The 27,531-nt window shown below is 42.9% G+C and overlaps 1 protein-coding gene across 2 annotated transcripts in view; it reads left to right on the top strand.

The window, feature by feature from the left end:
• Ptprm (protein tyrosine phosphatase receptor type M) overlaps window positions 1-27,531 on the top strand; it is a 669,075-nt gene that overhangs the window by 398,338 nt on the left and 243,206 nt on the right. For both annotated transcript variants that reach the window (XM_050166205.1, XM_050166204.1), the window contains exons 9-11: window positions 2,816-2,925; window positions 12,109-12,310; window positions 15,990-16,092. In XM_050166205.1, the coding sequence (XP_050022162.1) occupies window positions 2,816-2,925; window positions 12,109-12,310; window positions 15,990-16,092 (415 nt within the window). The remainder of the gene's footprint in view (window positions 1-2,815; window positions 2,926-12,108; window positions 12,311-15,989; window positions 16,093-27,531) is intronic.

Genomic DNA, 27,531 nt, shown 5'->3' with positions numbered 1-27,531 from the left:
AGTAGCTCGGCGGCAGGCCGCTAATTAGAAAAGAACTATTATTGCAAATTACATTTTCTCAATAACCAGCCACACAAAAACCTACTTCAAAGAAGATGGGGGGGGGGGGAAGACAAATAGAACAATTGTCAGACAATACCAAGTCTGAAGAGGAAAGCAACAGCTCTTGTGACTCTAGTTTATCCAACGTCACTTGGTTCTGGAATCACATGTTCACCGAAATGGTTTCATCAGGAATGTATGGAATTTTTTTGGGGTTGATCCCATTAGAAATATAGGTGTTATCGTTACTTCCCTAAAATCCTGACTCCTAGAACATCTAAAAGAAAGTCTTTAACCTAAGTTCATGGGACGTTTTATTTTTTTTAATATTTATTTATTTATTATGTATACAATATTCTGTCTACATGTATGCCTGCAGGCAGAAGGCACCAGACCTCATTACAGAGGTTTGTGAGCCACCATGTGGTTGCTGGGAATTGAACTCAGGACCTTTGGAAGAGCATTAGTCAGTCTTCTGGATTAGAAAAGCAAAGCAAAACAAAACAAAAATACCCAAACCAACTCTGTTTTTTCTGTTCTAAGCCTTAACTTTTTTTTCTTGATGAGTCCACTTAAAGAATTTCTTTTTATTACTTCATTTATTTATTTTTGCAAGTATCTTTGAGACTCTATGCGCGGACTCACGTATGCCACAGTGTGCATGTGGCTTTCAGATGAAAACTGGGAGGCGCTGGTTCTGTTGTTCTTCTGCATAAGGCCCGGGTGTGGCGCTCAGGCCACCAGCTTGGTGGAAGTCGCTTTCATCCACCGAGTCTCTTTCCAGCCTCACTGCAGCAATTCTGCACAACATCATCAGTTACCCTATCCCTTCTAAGACATTTTCAAAGTTTGCTTTTTTTTTTTTCAAATCAAGTTGACCTTCAAATCAACATACTTTGAATATATCCCATTCAAAGTTAGGTTGGTTTCTTCTGTGTCCTTTCTTCATTCTTGAACCTGCATAACTATTTTCAAATATAATAAAGCATCCACCCATTCAGCGATGCTGATGCTGAGAAAAGGGTGATGTCATAGGAAACACTCTGGAGGCAAACAAGACAGGATTGGTAGCATCCTCTCAGACCTGAACCAGCTGCAGCCCGGTTCACCTTCTGGTTGTGATGAGCGTTCTGGGCCCAGAGTCTAGAATTATACTTCCTGGGAACTTGCCAGTATCTCTACTTCTTAACACTGTGTGTTCCTTTGTTTCGACAGAAGGTTTTATTGATTTCTTCAGCCCAGAATGAATGATTACTTCCATATTATATATTATTCAGATGCTATACATTAGAAATTGACTTGAATCCAACATCATTTTAGAAATGAAGCAAGTGAGATCCAAGCAGGAGCAGCAGCTGTCTAAGCTGCATATTTGCAATTATTGGAGAGTCTTAAATAGCAGCCATCCCATCCCGTGTACATCAGTAAAGAGCTTTTCTGTTGAATACCTGGCTCCATTTGGATAAAATACAAAAGCTCTCACTCTACCAATAAGCCTGCCTTCAAAAATAAAAACAAGTTCAAAATTTGAAATCCTTCACTTCCTTTAGAAATTCCAGGCACCCGTCCAGTTCGAGACAGACGTGGTGACAATTAAAAGGCTATTCATATCCTCACACAGCCTAAAATCTCCAGCCTCCTTTTGAAAATCTTTATTGAAATGTTGATCAATGCATGAGTTGAGGAACACTGGGGGACTTCCAGTTATGAATAATGCTGCTGCGAATATTTTATACAGTCTTCTGAGCTGGCCTGTTCTCAGTTATCTTGAGTAATCAGTAGATATACTAGATGATGGATGGATGCATGGATGGATGCATGGATGGATGGATGGATGGATGGATGGATGGATGGATGGATGGATGGATGGAACAAATGAAGGATGGATAGGTAAATAGACAGATAGATGATAGATAGATAGATAGATAGATAGATAGATAGATAGATAGATAGACAGATGATAGATAGATGATAGATAGACAGATGATAGACAGATGATAGATAGATGATAGATAGATAGATGATAGACAGATGATAGATGATAGATAGATGATAGATAGACAGATGATAGACAGTTGATAGATAGATAGATAGATAAGACAGATGATAGATGATTGATTGATAGATAGATAGATGATAGATAGATAGATAGATAGATAGATAGATAGATAGATAGATAGTGGAAAAGCTGGGTCACATTGTGTATCTTTGTATACTGACTAATTTGAAGAACTGTCATGTGATTGCCAAAGTTACTGTATGATTTCACATTTACCCAGTACTGCATTTGGGTTAGAATGTGGTTTTGATTGGCAGTTTTCAGCCAGCGAATGATACTGAGGATCTTTTCGTGTGTAACTCTGGCTGGTTTAAAATCTTCTATTTTCCTTCCTCATCCTGTCCAGTGCTTGGCTTACAGGTCTGTGTCAACATTCTTCTTCTTTACTTCTTTGCAAGATCGCACAACCACCCACCATTCTGACAAGCACTACTTGGAAACCCTCATGACCTCCTTCCTTACTACTGGAAAACAGTTTCTACAAAGGAAAATACTGAGTTTCATGTAATTGGCTTACTTAAACCTTATAGGGAAAAAATAATTAGATCATTTTACAAGGACAGTGTAGTTAAAATGGCTTTAGATTCCAGATGGTGAAGGGAAATGCAAATGTTATCTATAGACCGTTAGGGTCCACAGCCTCTGTTAACAGTGAAGATCTTCTTGGGGGAGTTGATGTGTGACCCACACGTTCATCTCTCATGTCCTCTTTAGTCCCAGGTGCTGTCCCCACTGAATCCATCCAAGGAAGTACTTTTGAGGAGAAGATATTTCTTCAGTGGAGGGAGCCGACACAAACATACGGTGTCATCACTTTATATGAGGTACTTACATATCTGTTGGTAATTTCCTTTTTAAGTGTAATGTCTTGTGATGATGTGAGCTCTCTGGCATTTTAAAAATATAATTTCATCTTTCTTTGAGGAGTTTGATGTTTTCTATAGTCATAATGATTGTTATATAGAAACAAAAGATTCAAAATGAGCTTTTCAACTATGTGTAATTTCAAGATTCATTTTTAAAATAAGTTGGATCGTGGTGTATTGTGTGTTGTATATTAAGACACAGCATAGCATTTTTAAAAGTCACTTTTATTAAAAGTAATAAATATTTTGAAACCTGCATTGATTAGGAAGCAATCAGTGAGTCACTTTATTTCCTAGCTATGAACTATTTATCCATTGATTGTAAAACAACACTGATTATCCAATTAGAAAAGTCAGTAAAGAATTGTCGCCATAGTAACCATAGAATAATCTTTTGGGGATTCCTTCAGATCAGTGTACATCCCTTAGACTTCTTTGACACCATTTTTTGTCTGCCGAGGCAAATCAAATAGTTGAGTGATGGTGGCAAGAGAAGAATTTGATAAATTGTTCTTGAAAAAAATAATCGCAGTAATGGGATGACAGCCATCTTCACGTCACTGTGATCATCGTTTCATTGTGCCTGTTGTCATAGAAACATGCAGGTGCTTTTTTTTTTTAGCTAACATTTGTTTGAATGCAAATTCAACAAAATTATATATTGCAAGATTTCTAAAAATTCTGGCCCATCTGCATACGGCTCTGCCTGAGCACCTCTCAGCAACACTGACAGGAGCCCAAGCCCTGTCAGGAGCTGTCAGTCACGATCCCCACCAGCCCACTCTCTGACCCCATCGACTCACGCTGATGCTTCCCACTTCTTCCAAAAATTGGTATGGAAGTGCAAAACCAGTAATAACACTAATGATAATAATAATAATCATTGAAATCAAAGTGGAGGAAGCTAAGCGAAAATGTGTTGCTTTTAGTGCCTGATTTATTATGGAAACATCAAGCTATGGAAAGCCGTGGCTCAGCTTCTATGGAGGTGTTTCATGGTCAAGTCAAGAAGAGTCAGTTTTCCTCCATGATGAAAATATTTCATATTTTGGGCCCTCTAACTTTATTTTGGATATGGATTTTGTAGATTCCAATCTAAGAATAACAGGGATTTTTTTACTGGAAAAGCTAGTCTTTGAAGTTCATTTTAAGACCCAAGAGTCTGCCTTGCCTGCCTGGCTGCCTTCCTGCCTGCCCATCACCAAAGCCATGGGCTGCTACAAGACAAACAGAAACTAATAGCAAGATGCTTTCTCTCTAATCCCACCAGACATTTATCTTTGTGTGATAAGTAACTTCAGCATGAAAACAACAGGGGAAATGATCATTCAAAAGAAGACCCCATTAATCTCTCTGATTCGGTAGCCAGGCTCTCCCAGGCTGAGCGTTGATCTGAATGCAGCTGTAGTGCAGATGTGAGGATCTGCCATAAATCAAGGTGCTAGCAACCAGCCCTTTGCAAGTAGAGCAGGTTGGCTCTTTTTTTCCGCAAATCTAAGGGGGAAGCGTCAGATATTTGAATTGGGTCTAAATGACTAAATGTCTTCTGGGTACCAAACCACTCTCTCTCATCCCTACCTAGTTTCTACATACATATAGGAAGGAGAGTTGTTCCAGGTTCCTCAAAGCAGGCCTTGGATGGCATTCCAGAAGGGGCTCTTCCCTTCCTGAGAGCTCAGTGCTCAAGAGTCTTGGTCCACTTGCCTTATGGGAGTACACAGTCTCCTGCTGGACCAGACGATCAGCACAGAGCAGCCTGTGTCCCCTCTCATGAGCCAGAGGCTTATGAAACAGATTCCATGCTTAGAAAGCTGAGCAGCTGCCCCTAAAGAAGCAGGGACTATCAGAACAGCGACTGCGCCTCGGAGTGGCATTTGAGTATGAGTAAGGGTTACCACGGTTGGTGGCTGCTCTAGTAAGAAGTGTCCTCCCTGAAGATGCTAACGTACTCAGATGATTTGGGGACAGAAATAAAATAGATGGGCTGCCATAGCTATCAGTGCATGTGCTGGGATTTGATGACTTTGCAGTTGTCTTTTGTAACTTCTGAGAATGCACAAAGCATTGATGTCTGAAAAGTGCTGACAGCTTCATGTGTTTTCTGACCCCGACAGCAGTGCACATTCCCCTTCTTCCGCTCCACTCGAGCGCCCACCCTCATCCCTTCACAAGCTTGCCTTCCCTTTCTGTTTACCTTGTCATCGTTCTGATCTAGTCCTTCTCAAAACCATGTCTCACGTTAGCCATTTCTTTTTGTCAATTATCTCCCAAAAATCCAGGTCTGGTAAGTGTGTCCATCCTCCACGGCCGTCCAGTCTCATTGTGAATGCAGTGTTGTCCTCCTACTGAACCTCTTGAGGATACAAGTGCCCAAATTAGAATAAGCAGCTTAGTGTTTCTTCAAGAGTTAGCCACTGTTAGAACGGGATACAAGTCCAAATTTTTATAATGTAGAAACTACAGTACAATTTTGTTTATCGCTTTAGATGGTTACTATTTAATGGTAGCAAAAGCATGCTCTGTTTCAGTTACACATACCCTGTGAGGTCACCAGCTTACATAACGCAAAAGTAAATACAAGACATCTTCATGTTTGATATGTAAAGTTAATCTCATGAGAATGCTCTAAGAAAAAATTAGAGGAATTTTTGTATTACATCTTTCCAAACATGGCAAGGGAGCCATGGAAGACATTGGAAAAAGGTCATTGGGTTTTGTTTGCATAAGGCTTTAAACTACATGATGATGGAAGGCATGAAAAAAGTCTATCGACAGAACACTTGGAATGATTATTTTCAACACCCATGGCAGCACATGGGCTGATGGCTGTGATATATACAGATTTGATACAGATTAATAAGCATAATACGAAGATCCCAGCAGGAGGAGGGGAACAGCGAGTGTGAGGACCCAAATCAGGAAGAACTCCATCTGACCTACAAGTGTGTGATAGTGTGTCTACTCCATTTAAATAATAAACAGGAAATACATTTGTCCAATTTCGTATACTCTCCGTTGAACATTAAATTTATCTGATTTTGTATGATTTCTATAATGTATAATTTGACCAGTGCTATGGAGAAATGTGTAGATACATAGACTCTTGGTAGGAAGTATATGTTGCCTCTTCTGTAGGCAAGTTGAGACTACCCACAACAATTTAAACATTGGCTGTTGAACCTATTCTAAAGGTCTATCAACTAATAATACTCCCAAATTGTAGGCCCATATTTCGGTATGGCACAAGAGCCATTAGCCCAGCCTGAGCTGATCACCTAACTCTGCAGACAAGCTGTCTCTGTTTATCAATAGCCAGGATGTACTGCTCCTAGTTTCTTTTGTTAGAATGTATATCACCTGAGAAGAGGTGTTGGCTGAAGCTGATGACTTAAGAGTTTAGAGGTTTGGTGCTTCCTTCCTTTGTAATTTGGAGGATGTCTTATAGAGATGCTAATTCATGGCCTACCTGACTACTAGCATACAGGTAGATGCGCGGACGTGACCAGGGCCCATGCACCTGGTTGCCTAGGAGACAGCCTAATGTGTTTTCCCGCTCTATTGATGTGAGGATATATAAGCTGTTTGGAGAATAAATGAGGGATCTTTGGAGAGAGATCTGGCCTTTCCATGATGACCATGTAAGCTGTGTCAGTTTAATTCCTCGCGACTCCATTCCAGCAGAGTTAGGGAATCTGTGTTGGACCCACACGGCCCCAACACCAAATGCATAACATAAGGTACCACATCTCACTTTTTTATCTCCCAGTTGTCTTTAGTTCATTCCAGACCTATGACCAAGAGAGTTACACATCTAGAGGTTTGTATTCAATATGTATAAGCCTTGGAAGAAGCCAAAAACCACAAAATGAAACTCATGTTCTCGGCTAGAAGCAGCTGTCCCATCACCGACTGTGAAAAGCATTAAATCAATGCCAAGCCCAAACTCTCAGCTTCATGTGTGACTCACCCAGAAAGTTAATTTGACTCAGAGTAAGACAGAATGGTCCCAGGTTGCCTGCTGATGGGGCTGTTTGTATGCTGAGGGTTGAAACATCTCGAGATCCTGAGCCTGGCTAACTGGGTGCACGTAGTCACCATTGTCTGAAGTTGGTAGCCTTGAAGAAGAGGTGGAAATATAGGGGCTGCGTTAGGAAGTTTATCTTCAATGTTCAGTCTCTCGTCAAGTTGTAACTGTAACAATGCTTTCAGAATAAATATAAGTACAAAAGGATTCAAAGTGAAGCAGCCTTCCCACTTTTTCCTTGGTAACTACTTCTAGGTGGTTCAGTGGCTAAGAGTACTGCTTTTTCTTCCAGAGGACCTGAGGTCAATTCCTAGCACCCACATGGTGGCTCATAACCCTCTGGAGCTCCCATTCCAGAAGTGATTCCCCCTCTGGACTCTGTGGGTGCTGCGTGCATGTGGTACATGCATGTTTAATCAAATACTCATGTAATGCACATAAAATAAAAATAAATAAACTCTCCAAAAATAAAACCAAGGGAACTGCAGCTGCCTCTGGGTCACAGGCCAGTTATTATTTATTACTAATATTTCTTCTTGCCGGGCGGTGGTGGCGCACACCTTTAATCCCAGCACTTGGGAGGTGGAGGCAGGTGGATCTCTGGGAGTTCGAGGCCAGCCTGGTCTACAGAGTTAGTTCTGGGACAGGCACCAAAGCTACAGAGAACCCCTGTCTCAAAAAAAAAAAAAACAAAAAAAAAAAAAATTTCTTCTTGCATCATTTTCCTCCTGGATTTAATGGGCCATGATCCTCTGTGGTTTTTTATTTCCTCTAAGAGCCTTCTGAATTTTTCACACCGCTCTACAGTGCTCATGTGCCTCTGCCCTCCTGTGGCACGCGTCCAGCCCCTCCTGTAATATCCTTCTGCTGTTCTCTCGGTATTTCCTTCAAATACTGTAGTTGCTCCTGAAGTCCCTTGGCCCTTCTCACCCCTGAAATCAAATTTAATTATCCATTCCTTTGTGTTCACAGAGTAAATTGCTCAGACCCCAATTAAAGACCTATATTTTATACTGGCTACAATTACATCAACTCATGCTCCCTAGAAGGTTTCGGCCCCCCTAAAAGGCTATTGCAATTTGGCTCTCTATGAAACTGGCGCTGGAGAGTTGGAGACTTTAAGGAGGAAAGGGGAAGATAATTTTAGAAGATTCCAGGCACTTAGCTGCAATCAGAAATCATCCGGCGTAAGCAAGTACTCATTGCATCTTGCCATTTCAACACCTTCCGTCCCACCGCTTTATTCAGGTGCCACTTTGCTCTTGTCTAGGGGCATCCCGGAAAATTACTGGCACCCACCAGAGGGCAATCGGGATTCTTTATAGTGGCTTCATTCAAACATCTTCTGCCCTCAGCCCGCAGTGTAGTGCCGATGTAAAAGATTCCCCTAAACGTTTTTTTCTGGAAGCCTTCCCTCTGCTTTTTCTACTGCCTGGGTCCTGTTAGACACTTAATAAGTCCTTATTGAATGACTGGCTGAAAATGGGAAATGCCAGAAGGGAGTACTGAGTTCTGTTCTGAGCCCAGTAGGATACTATAGTGGTTCAACAATGGTGCTCAGGCCAACAGCTGCTCGCTGCTTGCAACCTCTGTGGCAGGAGGCAGTTATGGAGTTGCCCACCTTCTATTCCTGGAGGCTTTGTCATTTCCGACATTTGGAGTATGGGCGCTATGGGCTTTCTGACATTTAATGCATATTTTTGTTTTTTAGGGGTAGATAAGAGAACTCATAGTTCTTTTATGAATTTTTTTATGAATTAGTATTTACTTACATTTTGCAAGAAAAGAGGAGCAGGGTCTGTAATTTTTACCAAATTATTAAAGGGTTGAAGCTAAACCACAGTTATAAATATCTATATGACTCAGGCTGGGGCTACCTGGCGGTGGGCACTGAACCCCTCTGTGAAGCCTTTGCTTAGTATGTGTTGCTGGAGCCTTACCCTCGCATGAACGCTCACATGTTCTTTGGCACAGCTCTGTGCTCCTCAGTCCTCTCTTTTGGAAAATATACCAAGTACCAAATGGCCACAGATCATAGTGGGGCCTGAAAGAAGAATAAGACATCTCTCAATCCTCCAGAAGGCGATATGAGTACAGGAAACATTCCTCTGCCTCTGACATATTTAAATCATGGTTTAAAACTAATCCATAGAGTCGCAGCATTCATGACTCATTGCCAAGTAGAACTTATGGGCCAGCCTCAGCAGGAGGCTTTGGCTGCTCTGTGGTTGAAAAGCCAGACTTAGGATGCATAACAAACATACAGATTTGCGATGCTGGCCTGAGGCACGGATAGACACAGCTGTTACCTGATGTCACCTGGATTCTCGTCAGAATCTTCCTCCTCTGCACCGTCTTTAATATCTATTCCCGGATTTCTATCCCCAGCCTAGACCTGTCATGCATACATGTCCACACGAATGGTTCAAAGTCTGTATCCATCCTTAAATGCATCCACACCCATGCCATCCCCTTTCAACAGGGGATGATCTTTTGAGCGGGGCCCAAATGGGGTAACTCCTCGCCTCCTCCATTCTGCTGGTCCATTGCAGGCCGGTGTCTCCATCCGCTCCCCTTACCATTCTCTTCTTCTCTTGCTGCCTCCCACTCCCACTTTGGTCTGAGAATTTGACTCGGTTCCATCCCCTACACAACAGCTTTAACCACTGGGCTCTACCATACTTTCCAGTGGTTTCTCTGCTTCCTTTATTAACCCCTACAATAAAATTAATGTCCCACCTGCCCATCAAGAGGGTATTTTTATTAAACAAATGAGATTTTCTTTTTATTTCCACACCCAAAAGTTTCAGTTTCCTTATTGGCTGTATCCAGTCTTTCATCTTGATGTACAGAATCAAGTGCAAAGGAGCCCATGCCAGACACTCTAGACACCAGAGACCGCGCAGGGACTTAATCCAGGCTCTACTCCCGAATTCATGTCCTGACTGGTCCTTTATAGTTTAGATCTCTCAGGCTTGTCAGCATCTCTTTCCTCAGACATTTTGAATGACTTTGTGGAACTTTCTCCCCCCTGACAAAGCTTCTTCTATGAGCATTGTTTGTTTTTCTCATAGTTGGTGTTTTCGATTGATATATTTTATTTTGTTCAGTTCCTCCGTTCTTCCACACCCAGTCCAGAGTCTTCCCTTTCTGAAGTCAGTGCCTGGCCCGTCTGCTAGCCACAGCATCATCAGTGTGTTAGTCAGCGTGTAAAAGCAGCCAGCAGGTGTACAGAGGCCACTCGGTCCTGTTCTTGGCCGGTGAGCATGAGCAGTACCCAGAAGGCCCTGTAAGTGTCCTTGGAACCGTGCAGACATGTCACCTCGCAGAGCAGAGGGCAGCATCAGTTAGTTAGACAGGTGACCCCAGATCTGAGGAAGAAGCAGAGTCTGAGGTCTTTTACATTTGCTGGGCTGACATGCTGCAGTCCAGATCACAGAGCGGACAGGAAGGCGACTTGTCCTTTGTCCTGGACTCACCTCTACGATACCACTCATCCTAGCTGAGAGCTCAGTTATGTCCCATCCTACTTACCCTGCTGGACAGGGACAGCATCTGAGTTACCAAGGAGACCCCCTGCCCAGGTCATTCTGGGCGCGTTCGGAACCACTCTACAGGTGTTACGAGTGTGAAAATGAAGGGGCAGATGAATGTTGGGGAGCGATCACACGTTCCACATTCTACTCGGGAGGGTTCGGGATGGAGAGCTAAGCTAGGAAGCTGCCATGGAGGGGGCTCCGCCACGGTCCTCCCTGGCTGCTACGGATGCAGCTGGTTCCTTGCGTACTCAACCTGCTCAGCCTCGGAAGAGCGAGCCATCAGTGAGAGGGTTAAACAGAACCTGCCTGAGTCTGGTGACGCCAGCCACTGCAGTGATTAATATACATGGCAAATGTTCCCTTGCCAAAGCTCAGGTGACTCAATCTAAATATTCTTTCAGAGAGGTCTTCTTAATTATAATGACATGGTGTAAATATAAGAAAAAAAAAGAATGTCAATTATCACTCTGTATAATAACAGTGCCAGTGTTCCTGCACATAAATTACAAGTAGGTTTACCTATTTAGAAGCTTGAAAAGTGCTCGGTTTTGCAATTTAAAACTTCTGAATATGCCGCATTTAAAAATTATGTCATTACAACCAGTAGAAGTTAGTAATCACCACTAAAGTGTGTGCTCTTGAGAGCCTGATGAACTATCACAGAAAGCCATTTTTAAAATCACTTGAAAAGCAAAATTTTTAAAGGCACCTATGTTCCATTTATTTTCAAACATTCCAACCTCATCCAAAGAAAGAATGCCTGTTCCGTGACAAGTATGGTGAAGATACCTCGGGTTACGCTCGCTGGGGGACAGCTGCTGGTCACTCATAGCAATTTAAAATCTCAATTTGATTTGATTAAAGTTCAATGAAATTTCCAATTCCTAGTGTCCATAGCTGCATTTCACATTCTCAGTGGGCCCCATACAGCATGTGGCCAGTGTGCTGATTAATAGGGGATAGAAAATTTCCACCATGACAGACAGCTCTGTTGGACAATATTGCTCTGAAAAATGTCGGGGACTCCGACCCATAATAGCTGTCCATTTGCAGCACCAAGACTTACTGGCATGTGTCTCGGGTTTATTTCTGGAGCAGACATTGTCAGCCACATGGATGGAAATACTTCAATGTAGCCTTGTTTGCGGAATACAAGTACCCTATTCATGGCCAAATCAGATAATGGCCAAAGATTAGAGATGAGGCCGCTATTCTTGCCAGTGCCTATCAGTCTGAGCCAGTTGCCAGCTTGGATTTTTTTTTCCCAAATCAGCTAGTAGAATACACTAAAATCAACCAATTTCCCTCTATCAGATCACAGTGAGCCTATCCTTTACATTCTAACCTACTGGCTTTAAGTTCCTCCCACTAGACAATAACAAACAACTCGAAAGTTTGGGCTAGGTTCTTCTGCATCGTCACTGGACTCGAGGCCGGAAGCATCTAGCCTTCGAAGCGTTTCTCCCGACAAGTCTGACGCCCTCCGCCCCCGCCCCCCGTCAGAGGGCGTGTTGGCTAGAGATGAGGTCAACATCTGTCTCCTCTGCAGTCATCGTCATGTCCTTTTTCCCTTTGCAGATCACCTACAAAGCAGTCAGCTCCTTTGACCCAGAAATTGATTTATCCAACCAAAGCGGAAGAGTTTCCAAGCTGGGAAATGAAACCCATTTCCTGTTCTTTGGCCTGTATCCTGGAACCACGTACTCCTTCACCATCAGGGCCAGCACAGCCAAGGGCTTCGGACCTCCGGCAACAAACCAGTTCACCACCAAAATATCAGGTATTGGATACTGACGAGCTGATGCTTTTCATCAGAACTAGCGCTTCGTGCCGTTTCATTGCCCTTGTCAGGAGTGCAAAGATAAAATATAATGATGGATTTTATCATCACAACTGTGATGATAAAATAAAAAAAACAGACTCAGAGGCTAAAATAAAATGCTGTGTGTATTTAGCATAGCCCTCCTGTATTAGTGCATGGCCAGCGTTTTAGCAGCTTGCTCTGAAGGATTTGATTATAAAACAGGAGGCTCTGGTGAGGCCCTCTAGTGCCCTTGGCAATCCTTGGTCACCAGAGCAGCGGTGCTGGAGAAACTCTGACATAAACCATGAACTCGGCAGAAAAGCAGCGCGGTGCTCTGCTGCCCTTTGTTTGCCATCCTGCATTAGCAAGGACGTTCATGGCATCACACACTCAGCAGCTCCAGCTTTTTACAGACCCAATTAGATCACCCAACAAAAGATATGATTTGAGGAATATTTCTGGCATGTTCATCTGTGCAGAAGATGCCCGCACTCCTCAGACAGGAGGAAATGAAGTTGCCATCTGGTATAGGATGTGTAACCATAATGAACAGAATTCCATGAACATTTTCTTTTTTCTTCCTTCCTTGGCTACGAGTGGCGAAATATTTGGGTTTTTGCTTGAACTTTTTGTAGTGTGTTTTGTTTGCCATTTTTCTGTCATTATACCAAAATACTGGAGGGAGGGAGGGAGAGAGGGAGAGAGAAGGAGGGAAGGGGAGAGAAAGAGAGACCACAACTTGAAAGAGGAGAATTTTATCTTAGCTCACAGTTTGGAGGTCTCAGACCGTGGTTGGTTGGCCTCATTGCTCTGGATCTGAGAAGATGCTACACATCTTGACGAGGAGTGTGTGACAGAACACAACTGTCATCTCTTGGTGACTGGAAAGCACAGAGAATAAAGGGAAGATGCTGGGACAAAATGTCCCCTTCGAAACCTCTCCCTCTGTGACTTACCAGTCCGCAAAGGCTTACTGCTGCCTCCTAATAGCCCATTCAGATTTTAACTCGTCAGTCAATCGGTCCTTTGCTAAGATTTGCAGGTTCCTGATCCCCTCAGAACACACTGGTACCATATACTGCCAGCCAAGCTTTCAATATATCAGTGTTCTGGTGATATGTTTATATTCAAGGCATAACAGCTATACAGAAACAGGGGGACAACAGACAAGTTGACCAGCTCCAAGGGCCAGCTCGGTGACATCCAGCATGGTTTCTGTACTTACGATCCTTCATCCTTGGTTTTGTAAAAGGTTTTGTTTGAAACAGAAGGAAATCAGTGTTCAAAACTAGAGTGTTTTAAATGTTCTAGTAGGCTTAAAGGGAAAAGGGATTTTTCAAGAAATTATAATGTAAGAGACGTTTTATATGCCATGAGGTTTTTTTATGTGTGCCCAAATTTGACTCGAAGTTTAATATATATCATTAGGCTATAGGGACAGAGCAGGGATGGAAAGTAAGTTTTCCTTGGGAGGTTAAAACATGGCATAAATGAACAAATCAATTCTTAGAACAGTTATGGAATTGGAAAAGAAAGGCTGCATACTGGGATGATCTTTAATGTATTTCCTCTGATATTGACTATATCCCTACTAATAAATTACCTATTATATCAATTTCTCGTGGTGACTCAAAGAGGAAATCTATGCCAATGTGTATTACTTCCAAGTAAGCTTTCTTATTTTTTCTCCAGTAGAGAACATATTTCTGTATTATCATAAGGGAAAAGTTCCATTAGAAAAATAATTAAGCTTTTCCACATATTATATAAAAATTCCAATGAATATGAGTCTGGACACTTCAAGTTCATATAATTCTATTCCAAAGCAAAGAAACTTGACATTTCAGTTGCCCTATACAAGCTCATCAAAAGTAATGATTTGACTTTTAGGATATTAAGACAATATTGCTATGCTTGGTTCCCAGCTACTTGGGAGGCCTTGGCAGTTTTGCTTAAGCCCAGGATTTCAGGGCCAGCCTCAGCAAACACAGCAAGACCACAGCTCGTGCAAGAGGCGATGGGAAGGGAGTTAGATTACAGTTCCTGAGCCCTGTTTTCTATCTAAGAGAGAAAACTGCTTGTACCCAGCACACAATTGATTGCTGTGAAGTAAAGTTAATTCTTAATGGAATTAGAATTGATTTTGAATGCTTAGAAAATTTTTATAGATGTGACTGATAAATAACTCGCAATTTTTACATAAAAGGTTTTTCCTGTGTAAGACAATTGAGAAGTCTGCTCACAGAAAGTGATCTATAGGCACCTCTGCCTACATGTGGTTGGGACTGGCAGCTCCCCATTTGCCGTTCCATGTCAAAGGGAGTCTGCGAATCTGGGAGAGGGGTGGGTGTTGAAATACAGTTGCTAGGCTATGCAGAGACACCATTTCTATGAAAGAGAGAATGCCAGACATGACTCATAGCTGGAAACTGTTGCCAGCTGGGGCAGGAAGAATTTTTCTTTTCACTTCTTTTTAACCTCTGGTCACTAGTAGATTTTTTGTGGTCTGGTGATGGGCCCACACCCATATATATATGGGCAGTACTAACTGAACTTAGTAGGTTGTTAAAAACGAAAAAAGAAAAAGGAAGGAAGGAGGAAAGGGAGGAAGGAAAAAGAGGACTTAAAGTTGGGAAGGATTTGTGGGAGTTGGAGAGGGGTGTAAGGAACTAGATTTGACCATGTTTCATTTTATAGAAGTCTAAAGTTCTCAAGAATAAAGAAAAACCCTTTAAAACATTTCCTTGTTAGGAAGAACTCGATTGTTTGGAGATCTGTCTTCCTGAACTGCCATACTTCATTGCCTAGATTAAAGCTTCAGAGAGGATTAATGTATCTCCTTTTCCTTTTGCGTTTTTTTTTTTTATTCAAAGTCTTATATAGCCCAGGCTGGCCTCAAATTCAGTATGTAGCTGAGGATTGCCCTGCTCATTTTGCCTCTGCCTCCTGAGTGCTGTGATCACAGGCCTGTGTCACTGTGCCCAACTTTGATGATGCTGGAGATTGAACATGGTAGTTTGTGTATGATAGGTAAACATTCTACCCACTGATTTACACCCCAAGACTGAATGTACCTACACCCGGTACTGAAGAAAATGAAACACAAGAGAAAGTCGAACCCAAGCTGTTTGCACTTCCTTCATTTCCCATGTGTTTCCCACTGCCCTGCTTTCCCCAAGCGTCCACTACAGCAGGTCTCTCTGGCTCCCAGCATCCTCTTTAAACTCCTGGATGGGTCTCTAGTCCATGCAGAAACTTGACTTTAATGAGAGGAACATGGCATTCAGGTGACTACTTCAAAACGTCTACATGTCTTATAAGGCACGCTGTTTCCATTACGGAGTACATAGTCTAAGATGGTGTGTTGCCAGAGGCATACTATGAGCAGGTAGGTGGAACAGAACTGGAAAAAGTGATCATCACTAACACCTCAACAGCTCCTTTTGCTTCTTTCCGTCATCAGCTCAGGATCAGAGGCGTGGCTTGACTTGAGCAAATGTCCCCGCTATTTTGTGTCTGGAATGTTTGTGTGTCAACCTTGGGTGTGTTGAACTGATAACTATTATTTGATCTCTGTCCCTTGTCAAAGAAGTAAAAAGCCACTAAGGAGATAAGCAAGAAATAATGGGTCTCCCGTCTAATCCTTTATCCCTAGCGCCGTCCATGCCAGCGTATGAATTTGAGACACCTTTGAATCAGACCGACAGTACGGTGACAGTGATGCTGAAGCCTGCCCAAAGCAGAGGGGCACCTGTCAGGTAAGGGGCAGAGGGAGGGCCATGCTGGCTCCAACAGAAGGAAGCGCCAGTCATGTTGGCTAATTTCTCCAGTGTTCTCTAGGGTTTTCCACGCCACCTCCTCATTAGCTCTCTTTAAAGGATGGGACTGAGAAGATGAGGGGCCTCCATGGAAGTGTATATAAAGGCCGTGTACGCCACTAAAAAAGGAGTTGTTCGTTGGATGCTGGGGAAAAGCTCCAGTCTCCTGGCCAGGTGGCTTGATTCTCAAATCATAACTGCCTCCTGCAGTTCAGGTACCCAGGGCCAGGGGACATAGCTTCCTGAGCTTTAAATGAGCTGGGTTTCTCAAGAATATTTCAAAATTGACCCAATTCTCAAATGTATATTTAATATCTGATTTTTTAACAGGAAAGCAAATTGTTAGGAAAAAAATCATGATGTCTTTGTTTGAAATTAAGATTATTACTAACATCTAGGTCCAATTACTCATTCCATGATGATTTATATCAACAGAAAAGTACAAAGCAGGAATATTACAGTAAATGAATTAAAAAGCTGGTTATTCTTTCTAGGAAGGTTACAAGATAATTCCAGGAGTGGACCTATCCTAAGGTCATATAGATAGTCTGTATGGATGAAATTTATTCTTGTTTCAGTGGGATTTGGCTATTTTGCCTCTGCTTATCTGAACAGACACCATTCCATCAACCTCGTCTTCTGGCTAGCACTCCCCACGGAAGCATCTCCATCCTCAGCGCAGGCTGTGTGCACTTGGCCTCTGGGCTCCTTTGGGAGAAGTTGGTCCAATGAGCCTTTGAAAACCCGACTGTATAAGATCACATTTCTACTTCCATGTCACTTGGCAAATAGTTGGGCTTTGTTCTGCTTGGCAACACACATAAACACAGCATGCACACACTGATGTACAGATACATGCACACACACACACAGGTCAAGGTTCATGAAGGCAAAGGTCACAGAAGTAGTATTAGTTGACTAGAGTTGTGGAGTTTATATTCAAAACATCTTGAGAATTGTGTCAAAACAATTGGTATTCTGTTCTGTTGAATAACATCTCATCGTCCCTCTTTGGGTCAAAGGAACAGTTAGCTAGAACAGTGAATACAGACACATTTTCCTTAGCATCTGTGCTGTTGCCACGGGGGTGGAGGGTGACTTGACACTCTGTGGCCCCCTAGGCTGAGTTTTGCACACTGTAGAGGTCTGATAATTTAATAAGCCCAAAGCACATATTTCCCAGGTGCTGTCCAGGACACGTGTATTCTTACAGCCACAGGTCAGGCATTTTTTCATTTCAAAATCCTGAATTTCCATCCACTGAAAATGTATGCTCTGACCGCAGCCTCGGGAGCAGCACCTACTTTCTGACCAAACTAGCGATGTTTTCAGACTCAGCGATACTGAGCAGAGTTCTGTATATTCTGAGAATTATCACAATCAGAGAGTCAGTGGTCACCAAGCTTTCTACTCTTTTGTCTGTGAGCACACACACACAATTGAATATTTATGAGAGTTCAATGCACAGCTTATACCACAGACCTTATGTTAACATCATAAAAAAAAAACCATTTCTCTTAAATACGAGAAAATAAGCATTTCCACAGTGGTCACAAAACCATCAAGTTCAAAAGCGCCCTGACCGCTGTGGAAACCCAAATCTTCTCTCCAAGTTAACTGGAAGGATGCACTGTTCAAAGGAGCAGATTGTCTCGGCACACATGTGAAAGGGGAAATGGTCACAGCCTCACCTGGCAAGGCTTTAGTCTTCTTTCTTTCCTGACAGTAAATGTCCCCTCTAAGAGACTCACTGTACAGAACCGCACAGTGGACTGATTACCCATTGAAAAGATAGAAGACCCACGTATCTACAAAGACTGCCCTGGGAGACAATTTCCACAGTTCCCTCCAAATGAATAGGGTTTGTTAAGCCCTCAATTTCCTTTAATGTTCGGAGAACTAAGAACTCTGATTGAGAAATCATATGGACCTCCACTATAACGCCATTGTGTAGATTAAAACACTGAGCACATCTGGAAATTTGCAAAATGCACACGGAATCATCCAACTGCCATACAAAACTCACCTCCCAAATGATAGAACAAAAGCTGGAATTGGGACAGGAAAGGAGTAAACATCTGTTTGCTTTCCTGGTTTCAACAGTATTGTGTTCAAAAACACCATCATCGTGTGAGCTCCTAGATGCGTTCCTTCCACTGATTTGACTTTTTTTTGTTGTTGCTCCATATTCATCGGTGTTGGAACTCATTTCTCCTTCGCTTGTACACTTCCTTGGGTGAGTTCGTGGTATTGATCTCACTATCAACTCTCGGCTTGTTTAAGACAGACTCCTGAAATTGCACATAGCTCTCCATGTAAATGACTGTTGTCTTTTTATTGACCAACACATCAGCTCTGTCACATAAAATTATTAAAATCCAGAGATGGCTAAGAAGAACAAAAATCCCATCATTCCAGCCAGTAAGCTAGTGCCAGGGATAGCATTTAAATGTCTATGTATGGATTCGGTTTTCCTCTTAATAGGACAGGGAAGGGCTTAATTTTCTTTTACTTGGTTAGCGTTGTCTCTTTTATGCCTTCTCTCCATCACTCATTCTGTATAGACATGATCCCATAGAGAAAAATCCTTGAGATTTGGCAGAAAGGAAGCAACTAAATAAGGATGAGTTGTATGTAATCTGTTACAGTTTCCTTGTGCTATCAAGAATGCTTTGTGCTGTGTGTGTGCATATATATGTGTGCATACTTGTGTGCACGTGCATGTACACATGCATGTGTTCATGTTAAAGGAAAGCAGAATGAATGAATTAATGAGTGAATGAATGAATGAATGAAATTTCTGCCCTGGCAATGCTAAAGCATGCATTGGCAGCTCATATATGGCGGTTCTATTGAACTTGTCTATATTGGGTTTCATGGTCTAAGCTGGTGAGAATGACTGACCAGGTCTCTTCCTCAAGAGGGCACCAGATCTCGTTACAGATGGCTGTGAGCCACCATGTGGGTCCCAGGAATCGAACTCAGGACCTTCGGAAGATCAGGCGGTTCTCTTCACCACTGAGCCATCTCTCCAGCCCTAAGGGAAAGCAGGCAGTGAAGGAATTGAATCTATTTTCAGAAAACATGTCCCACTTCCTGAAACTGGTTTGGCGTTGGCACTATGTGAAAATAGTTTCTCTGACTTCTTCTGCATGCCCCCAGCTAGTCAGCAGACACTGGTGTCTGCTAAGGAGAGTCAGCACACGCAGGCCTGTCACCTCGGAGCAGAGACTCAAGGGCGTGGCAAGTATCAGTGGAATAAAAGGATAGGCAGGCACCCTGCTTGAAGATGCTTCCTCTGCTAGAAATGGTGTTGTTGCCATATAGATGATGATGGTTAAGAACATGGAGATTGAGAAGTATAAGCAGGTTATTTTTACAGCAGTTTTATGGCAGGAATAATTGCCTTTCTATTTGTCTCTCTACGGCTCTGAAAGACCCTTTCATTCCATCAATACTGTCTTTTTGGTACGCATAAGAGCATCAACATCATGGGTTCTTCTGAGGGTTGAGTGAACTAGTGTGTTTCAACATGCTTCAGACCTGTCCAGAGTAGTCTGTCCATACCAAATGCTACATGGCGTTTGCGCTTGCTTTGCTTCTACAGACCAATCAATGATCCAGGCCATGTAGACTCCCCTTGTCCTCTAGCCTTTCCCCTGTCTTTTTTTACTCCAACCCGAAATGATGAAAAATAGAATTTTACACAAACGCTGAGCATCTGACAGTTGTATCCATCGGCAAAATTATAAATACAATTTCTGCAGTTCTCAATTCTTCGATGCACCTTAATATTTGGTGGCATGTGGCTCTTTGCACATGGACAAGTGATTGGGACTTGATCTCATAAGGAACCAATTCTCCTGGTTCCATCTGTACATAACAGCTCTCAGGCAAAGGCAGTCGCCTCTCCTGGTTCTCCCGCAGCCACCACCTAGCTATGGCAATCATCTTCTCTGTCGCATAAACTCAGCTCCGAAGTAAAGGAAACTGCTTGCTGACCTCTGCAGGACAGTCAGCTCCACTCTGAAGCGACCCTGGGAAGAGTGACTCAGGAGCAGGTGGTATTTATTCTTGTTCTTTACCTCAGTGAGTCACTTCCCAGCTTCCGTAAATCCCATCCCTTTGGGATTCCTCTTTCTATTTATGTTGAAATTCATTCCCCACATTCTGGAGTTTTGTCTTTCCATCGAACTTGAGTTAAACTCCAGGTATGAGGAGCCAGTTTGATAGCAACTTGAAAATGTGATTTAGTTCTTATGATTGACTCACATAGGTGTGCATCTCCGATTGTGCGGTCTTACTGAGTCAGCTGGGTGTGCAGTCAGACTCATCTGTGGCCACATTCTCCTCCTCACACATTCCGGCTGCTCGTGAGATGCTTACCAAGTCGGTGTCTGCTAGAAGATAGATCCCCTGTGGCTTAGAGAGATGCTGGCGTTCATGTCACTGCCATGAACTTTGCCGCTGGAGGTCAGACTGAGTCATAGTTTAAACCCCATACCAAGGCTCCGTCTCTGGCTGAGATGCCTTCCAGTCTGCTCATTGGAGTGCAGGTACTCACAAAGATCAAAAAGCCATTCTCTCCTTAAACCTCTTTCCTGATGCCAGAATTCTCTTGTTTGAACAACATTCATGATAGCAGAATCTCTTCTGTGTGTGAGCAAAAACTGATAAGTCCCTCCCACCACCTCCCTCTGTGCTTTTTTTTTGGGAGTTTACTAATATTAAAGAGGACACTCTGGATTCCTGTGTGCTGCCAGGGGTCAAAGGTCCCTGATGCATTTTGGATGATCATGTTCGTCACCTTTTTGAAAATTCATTTTCTAAACAGTTTGTTCGCCCAAGAATCCTTTGTAAGAAGCTTTCAAATGGCAGGAAGAGATGATGATAATAACAATAATCAATAATAACACTAATTAATAACAATAATAATTAACAGTCATAATAACAATACAGATGTGTTGCACCATTATTTATACAATGACATTTATACAATGACATTTAAATTACCGCTGCCTCCCACTCTTATTTAATCATGCCTTTATATGTAAAAATATGCCACATTCATTTCCTTTTTCAGAATTTTTTTTTCTTCTCCATAATCTTCCACATGGGGGTCTGCGTGTTAGATCCAAGCCCCTGTCTCTTTGCCAGGGCCTCCCTCACACCGCAGGTCACCGAGACACACAGCGTTGTGAGATGGCCTTTACTGTTTGAATGGATATACTGATCCGTATGCTAAATTATGAGAAATTATAGAGCCTGGGAGTGATTATGCAGGCAGGAGTGACTCCCAGTTTGCCTGCAGTGCTTCAGAGAGAAGATGGAAGCCAGCCCAGAGCGCAGGCACGATGGCAGGCCCTTTCCCCCACCTTTTCCCAAGACCTCTCTCTATGTTCTTCAGATTGGGCAGCTTGAGTAGCTTGCATCTGGGCTTCATGCCCTCCAGCATAGCTATGCCTACAGTAGGCACTGATCAGAACTGAGTGGGGAAACAGTTGTCACTTTGAGGGCTCCCCCATGGGAGAGTAGGTCTCTTAGAGCAAACGCAGAGTAGGGCCCAGCCACCACTGTCCATCTGCTCAACTGACACAGGTGACTCACGAATGACTGGCGTGAATGGAGAAAGTATTTGCTACCCAAGGCTTTGGATTCTGTGTTTGCTGCTGTTTTTGCTGGCTGGCTGGCTGGCTGGCTGGCTGGCTGGCTGGCTGGCTGGCTGGCTGGCTGGCTGGCTTGGTTGTCAGTTTGTTGAGGCAGTGTCTCACTATGTCTCCAAGGCTATCCTCCAAATCCTGTGTTCATGAGATCCTCCTGCCTCGGTCTCTTGAGTAGCTAGAATTAGAGTTGTGTGCCTTCATTGTCCATTTATGATCTGTTAATTCTATTTTTAATCAGAATTTTGGAGGCATGGATGATGTATAAATAGCCCTTTGAGTACTATCAGCTAATACAATGACTAGACACTAGATTCTGTCACAAATCTTCAGTGTACTAGAGCCTACTAGACACTTTTGGTATAAACGCTGACACTCCTGTGTGTCCTATGAGTCTGTGTCCCTTTTCAGATTCTTGTGTAATAGTTTGTTCTGGTATCATCTGTCCCTTACGCCTTGAGACTTGCCTTCCCAAGGACAGACAGGCCATGCCATACTCTTCTTTGTAGTCCTTCCTAGTGCCTGGTATAAATGCATATGGAAAGAAAAGATGGTGGGGACTCGAGTTTCCATTGCATTCATTGACATCACAGTTTGTCAAGTCTTGTTTTAGGAATAATGAAATGCCCAGGCTTGAAAGAAACTCCATGTCTGTGATTTAGTGTCCAGGCTAGAATTGGTTTCCTGTGGTTAGCAGCTTCAGTCTTTTCTCGGGGACACCCCCTCGGTGCATCTCCTCCCCTGGTGGTCACATCTAACTATAGCTCATCTGGCGTCAAACCATAAAGCTTTGCAGGGTGAAAAGAATCTGAAATAAATCTAAAATAAATAAACATACAGGAATGAAGGTTCTGGACGAGTGTCCCTTCTTTGAAACTTTTAGGACCAGGAAGTTTCAAATTTCAAATTTGAGGAAATTTAGAGCTAAGTGTTTAGACTATTGGTTGAACACCCCTGAAGTCCAAGATGCTGCAAAATTCTAAACTTTTTTTTTTTTAATACTTTTAGCTTAGGACACTCTTCCATCATATTGTTTCTGTCCCTGTATGTGTCACTGAAGGTGTTGAGTTATGTTCACTATGGCAACTGACCTTGAATTTTCATTTTTATCATCCTGGCTTGTTATGAGTCATCATGATTGAGTTAGACAAGCTTAGCCAAAGGAGGACGACTTTGTTGTTGGAAGCACCAGAAGTCACTCCGGTTGTCCCATCTTGGGCTCATTTACTCAGAACGTAGTACCCAGTGTGAAGCTTAGTACCAGGTGGTCTTTACCAGGCTTCACAGCCTGAGTCTGACGTGCTGGTGGCTTTTTATTATTATCTTTATCTGAAACTTTCAGGACTCCAGGATTTATTTACCCTGCCCTTTGTTCACAATGTGAGTCTGTAATTGAGTTTATACTCTTCATCCAACCTTTTAGCTGTAATTAATATTTTATTAGAGCAGATCTTATCATAAACCCTCAGCGCAGCGGGGCGTTGGACTGCTGCGTGAGCAAGCGTGTATGAGCGTGCTAGAGCGCAAACACGGAGCACTGGTGACTTACTAAAGCCAGGGAAACCCCTCGTCCTGAGTTATGGCTAAGAGATCATAAAATATGCATGCGGAGTCCTGAAAATCCCCTACAGCAAACTGGGGCCAGCCTTAAGATCCCAGCGGGACAAAGAGAAATTAGCATTGCTAACAGAGATTATGGAACCCCTAGGGCCTGTGTGCTTCTCACTGTCCACTGTCTGTATAAAACTACCCACCAGGCATCATTCTTACTGCCTATTCTGCTTAAAGAACCAAGGAATCCTAGTCATGGTGACAGCAGGTTCCATTCTGATTCCAATTCCTCATTTCAAACTAGCGAAACACTTTGAAAACCCCTCACTACATCTTACCAGAGTATGGGGAGCATTTCGTTCATTATTCAATTTAGGAGAAAGTTATATCTGAACAAAAAAAAATGGGATGAATGTAGATTTTTGAAGTTGCAGGCAACAAACCTGAATTTTACATTATTATACTTATTATGTGTGATGTGCTTGTTTTATGGATAATGAAAAACTAGACTTCAGAAAGTCATTGATAACAATTGCTCCGTTTTAAAAAGGTGTGTTGTAGAGTACTTCCCACTTTCTCTGGATGGAGGTGGGTGGTCCTTGGACTTCCCACAGGGCAGGGAACCCTGATTGCTCTTTGGGCTGAAGGGAGGGGGACTTGATTGGGGGAGGGGGACGGAAAGGGGAGGCGGCGGTGGGGGAAGAGACAGAAATCTTTAATAAATAAATAAATAAACAAACAAAAAATAAAATAAAAAGGTGTGTGTGTGTGTGTGTGTGTGTGTGTGTGTGTGTGTGTGCGCGCGCGCGTGTGAATGCCCACAGAAGTCAAAAAAGGGTTTTGGGTTTTCTGGAGCTGGAATTAGAGATGGTTGAGAGCCAACCCTGTGGGTGCTGGGAATTGAACTCGGGTTCTCTGCAAGAGCATCACGAGCTCTTAGCCACTGGGCCACTGCCCCAGCCCCTCCCTTTTTATACTCATACAGAATATGGGCTTTATGCCCCAAACTGCAAATGAAGGCAGAATCACTATTAGACATCCCAAGAATGGTATCAATAAGTCTCTGAAGTGATCAGAAGTACCTTTTTAAAGTGACTGGCCAAGGCCACATTGAAAGGGTCATGACTTCTCTCTGACTCCTGTCATCTAGATCCCTCCTTCTGTTGAACAGTTGGGTCACCCCTAAAGTGTCTTTCACGTCAGGTAGCCCCCTAATGTTTCACGCTACAAGAAATAGAATCAACGAATAAGAAACACAGACTTCACAGCCAAGTGTTTAATTGTGGGATGAGGTGGGTCAAAATCTGAAGTCCAGTTCAAGGCTAGGGTGCACTTCCTCTGAAAGGCCTCAGAGTTAGGGGACCGCTGAAAACAGCGCACCGCATTTGAACCCCCTCAAGCTTAAGGATATAGACGAAAGATGTTCGGGTGTTCCTTCCTGGGCTCTGTTTCATGTGATTTTCTATCTAAATGCAGATTTCTTCTCCCTGTGAAGGCCTTAGAGTTTTCTTACAGAAAAGCCTGGCATAAATTAAATTTTAAATTAAGTCTCTTTCCATTGGTAAGTTCTGGGGTGGTGATGTCACATCTCGGCAGGTTCCTTTTCGCCGTGGCTTATATGTTAATATTGCAGATACTGTCGGGGGCTTTTTCGTTACTTTTGAGTTCCAGAATGCGTAGGGCTAGGGGTAGTGTGACTTTAATAAACAAAAGGAAACTGAGTAATACATTAAAAGAATAATAGAATTTTAATTCAGCACGCTGAGCCTGGAAACTTCTGATCGGCTTTCCTGCCTTGAGAATTTGCTGTCTTTAATCTTTTTCAGACAACCCATTTGAACGGTGAGATTTTCAACGCTAGATTCAAGATTATGATTAGGGATAGGAAGATTTTTTTTATGAAATTCATAAGTAACTTGATGTTATTCATACAAATAGAAAACATAACAGCGTGGCCAAGGTACCACTGACCTGGGGACTAACAACATGTTAATTCCCATCAGGGGACTGTAGCATGTGGCAGTTTCGCGGCCAAGAGGACTTGGCTGTTTTTCATTAGCACACGGACTTTGATAAAGGGGAATAGAAAAGAGCTGTTTGACCTATGAGTGCTTAAATTATTAAAGAGCAAATAGATTTGAAGCCTGGCTGCTTGCAAATCTAATGTGTCTTGTGGACCAAGGATGAAAAGGCATTTGGGGTTTTTAAATTGCTCTGGTCAACTTAATGCTTTCTTTAATATTTTTAGAGATGAGTAGATGGTGGCCATTGAGAGTGTGATGTATGGGGAGAAGGGTGTGTGATGTCAGTTAGCCAGCTGACTAAAAGGGAGGCCCGGTAAATTGCTGGTTAATTGTCAGACGTTCATCTAACCTCCTTTAAATTGTTGTCTGAAAAAAAAAAGAATTTTCTTTCATTCATGCAGATGTAGGTGTGCACCACACAAAAGAAACTTGCTGCCATTAAGGATTGCTCCGCGAGAGAATAATACATTGCCTTGTCTGAGTTAAAGTAGGGCAGTGTCTAGCACACAGGAGGCACTTAAACAGTATTTGTTGGATTCACAAGCAAGTGACCGCACCCACACAGTGCATGCACTGATGAGGTAGGAAAAGGCACTGGTGGGAAGTAAGATGTGTGAGCGATGGCCCGGGAGGCAGATGCAGAGTTGAGTGCCCTGGACTCTTCAGTTGTGGGTTATCCAAGAACTAGCCAGCCCCGTCTGTGCACACAGCTTTTCTTCTCTTGGTTCTATCTTATTCTCTTCACGTTTAGGTATTCAAGAAATGAATAAAAATAGGATTAATAGCCAAGTTAAGTAAAGCAGAGTATGCCTTCAAATATCAGCTATCCAACTATCAGTCACAAATAATGTGTACTCTACTCACTAGGAATCACTTCTGGGGTATAGTATATCTTCAGATATCCATGATCTGACTGTCACACATAACCTAGAACTCACTTCTGGGTTATATTACACTTTCAAAAATATGCACTTCTAAGACAAAAAAGAAATGACATAAGTAGTGACCATCTACACCCAGAACCTTCTAAGACTTGAAGGCAATGCTCCGCAGACATCACTGACTCCGACTCTTCACTGAAACATATTTTTGTGAATCTGGAGCTGAGTCAGAGCAGATAAAAACAGCAGACCAGTCATAAGCCCCAGGAAGAGGTGGTGGAGATCCTCTTTTATGAGCTACACTTTTGACCTGCATGTTAGGCAGAACAATATCCAAGTGTCAGACCTGACCCAGGCTAAGGAAAAGGTACAGACAAACAGGTTGTGTCAGGCCTAAGTCGGGACCCAGTTTTTTTAGACACATGTGAAGTCAGAAGCACTCCACTTGCTTTTCACAAGTAGACTTTGCAGAATCAAAAGGAACCCCCAAGATGGCTCAGGGGGTAAAGGCACTTACCGTGCAAGCCGGGAAACCCGAATTAGATACCTAGAGTCTGTATAAGAGTGGAAGCCAAGAACTGAGTGTGCAGAATTGTTCTAGACCCACACACATGCACACACTCCATAGCCAGTGTGTTTGGGCACACACCCATCATCACCATCATATAGTAGCTTTTATAGTTCAACCTCCTCCTCATAGAGAATTTGAGGCCATCCTGAGACACACATGACCCTGTCTCAATAAAAGGGGAAATTCTGCGGATTACTCAGATGGGAAACATCCTCTGTAGTAGGAGCTGTGGGCTGTGTTCCACCTGGCTCCCAGCCGCCTGACTACCTTATGCCCCGAAATAACAACACACAAACTGTATTCATTTAAACACTGCCTGGCCCATTATATCTAGCCTCTTCTCGGCTACCTCTCACACCTGGACTAGCCCATTTCTAATAATTTGTGTAGCCCACAAGGTGGCTTACCGGGGAAGATCTTAACCTAGGTGCATCCTGGGTCAGAGCTTCATAGCGTCTGCCCCAGAGAGGAGAGGAAATGGCATCTGAGCTCACTTCCTCTTCCTCCCAGCATTCTGTTCTGTTTACTCCACCCACCTAAAGGCTGGCCCATCAAATGGGCCAAGGCAGTTTCTTTATTAGCCAATGACCTTCCTCCATCACATCCTCCATATTTATTGCCAGACGTCATGGCCTAAGTTTGATGCCGCATGGTAGAACTGGCCCTCACAAGTGTTCTGCTGCCCTCCACAC

The sequence above is a fragment of the Alexandromys fortis genome, unplaced genomic scaffold, assembly GCF_014885135.2.
Source record: "Alexandromys fortis isolate MF-2015 unplaced genomic scaffold, M_Fortis_MF-2015_v1.1 scaffold_143, whole genome shotgun sequence".
Taxonomy (NCBI): Eukaryota; Metazoa; Chordata; class Mammalia; order Rodentia; family Cricetidae; genus Alexandromys; species Alexandromys fortis.
This window is presented reverse-complemented; position numbering and strand designations above follow the sequence as displayed.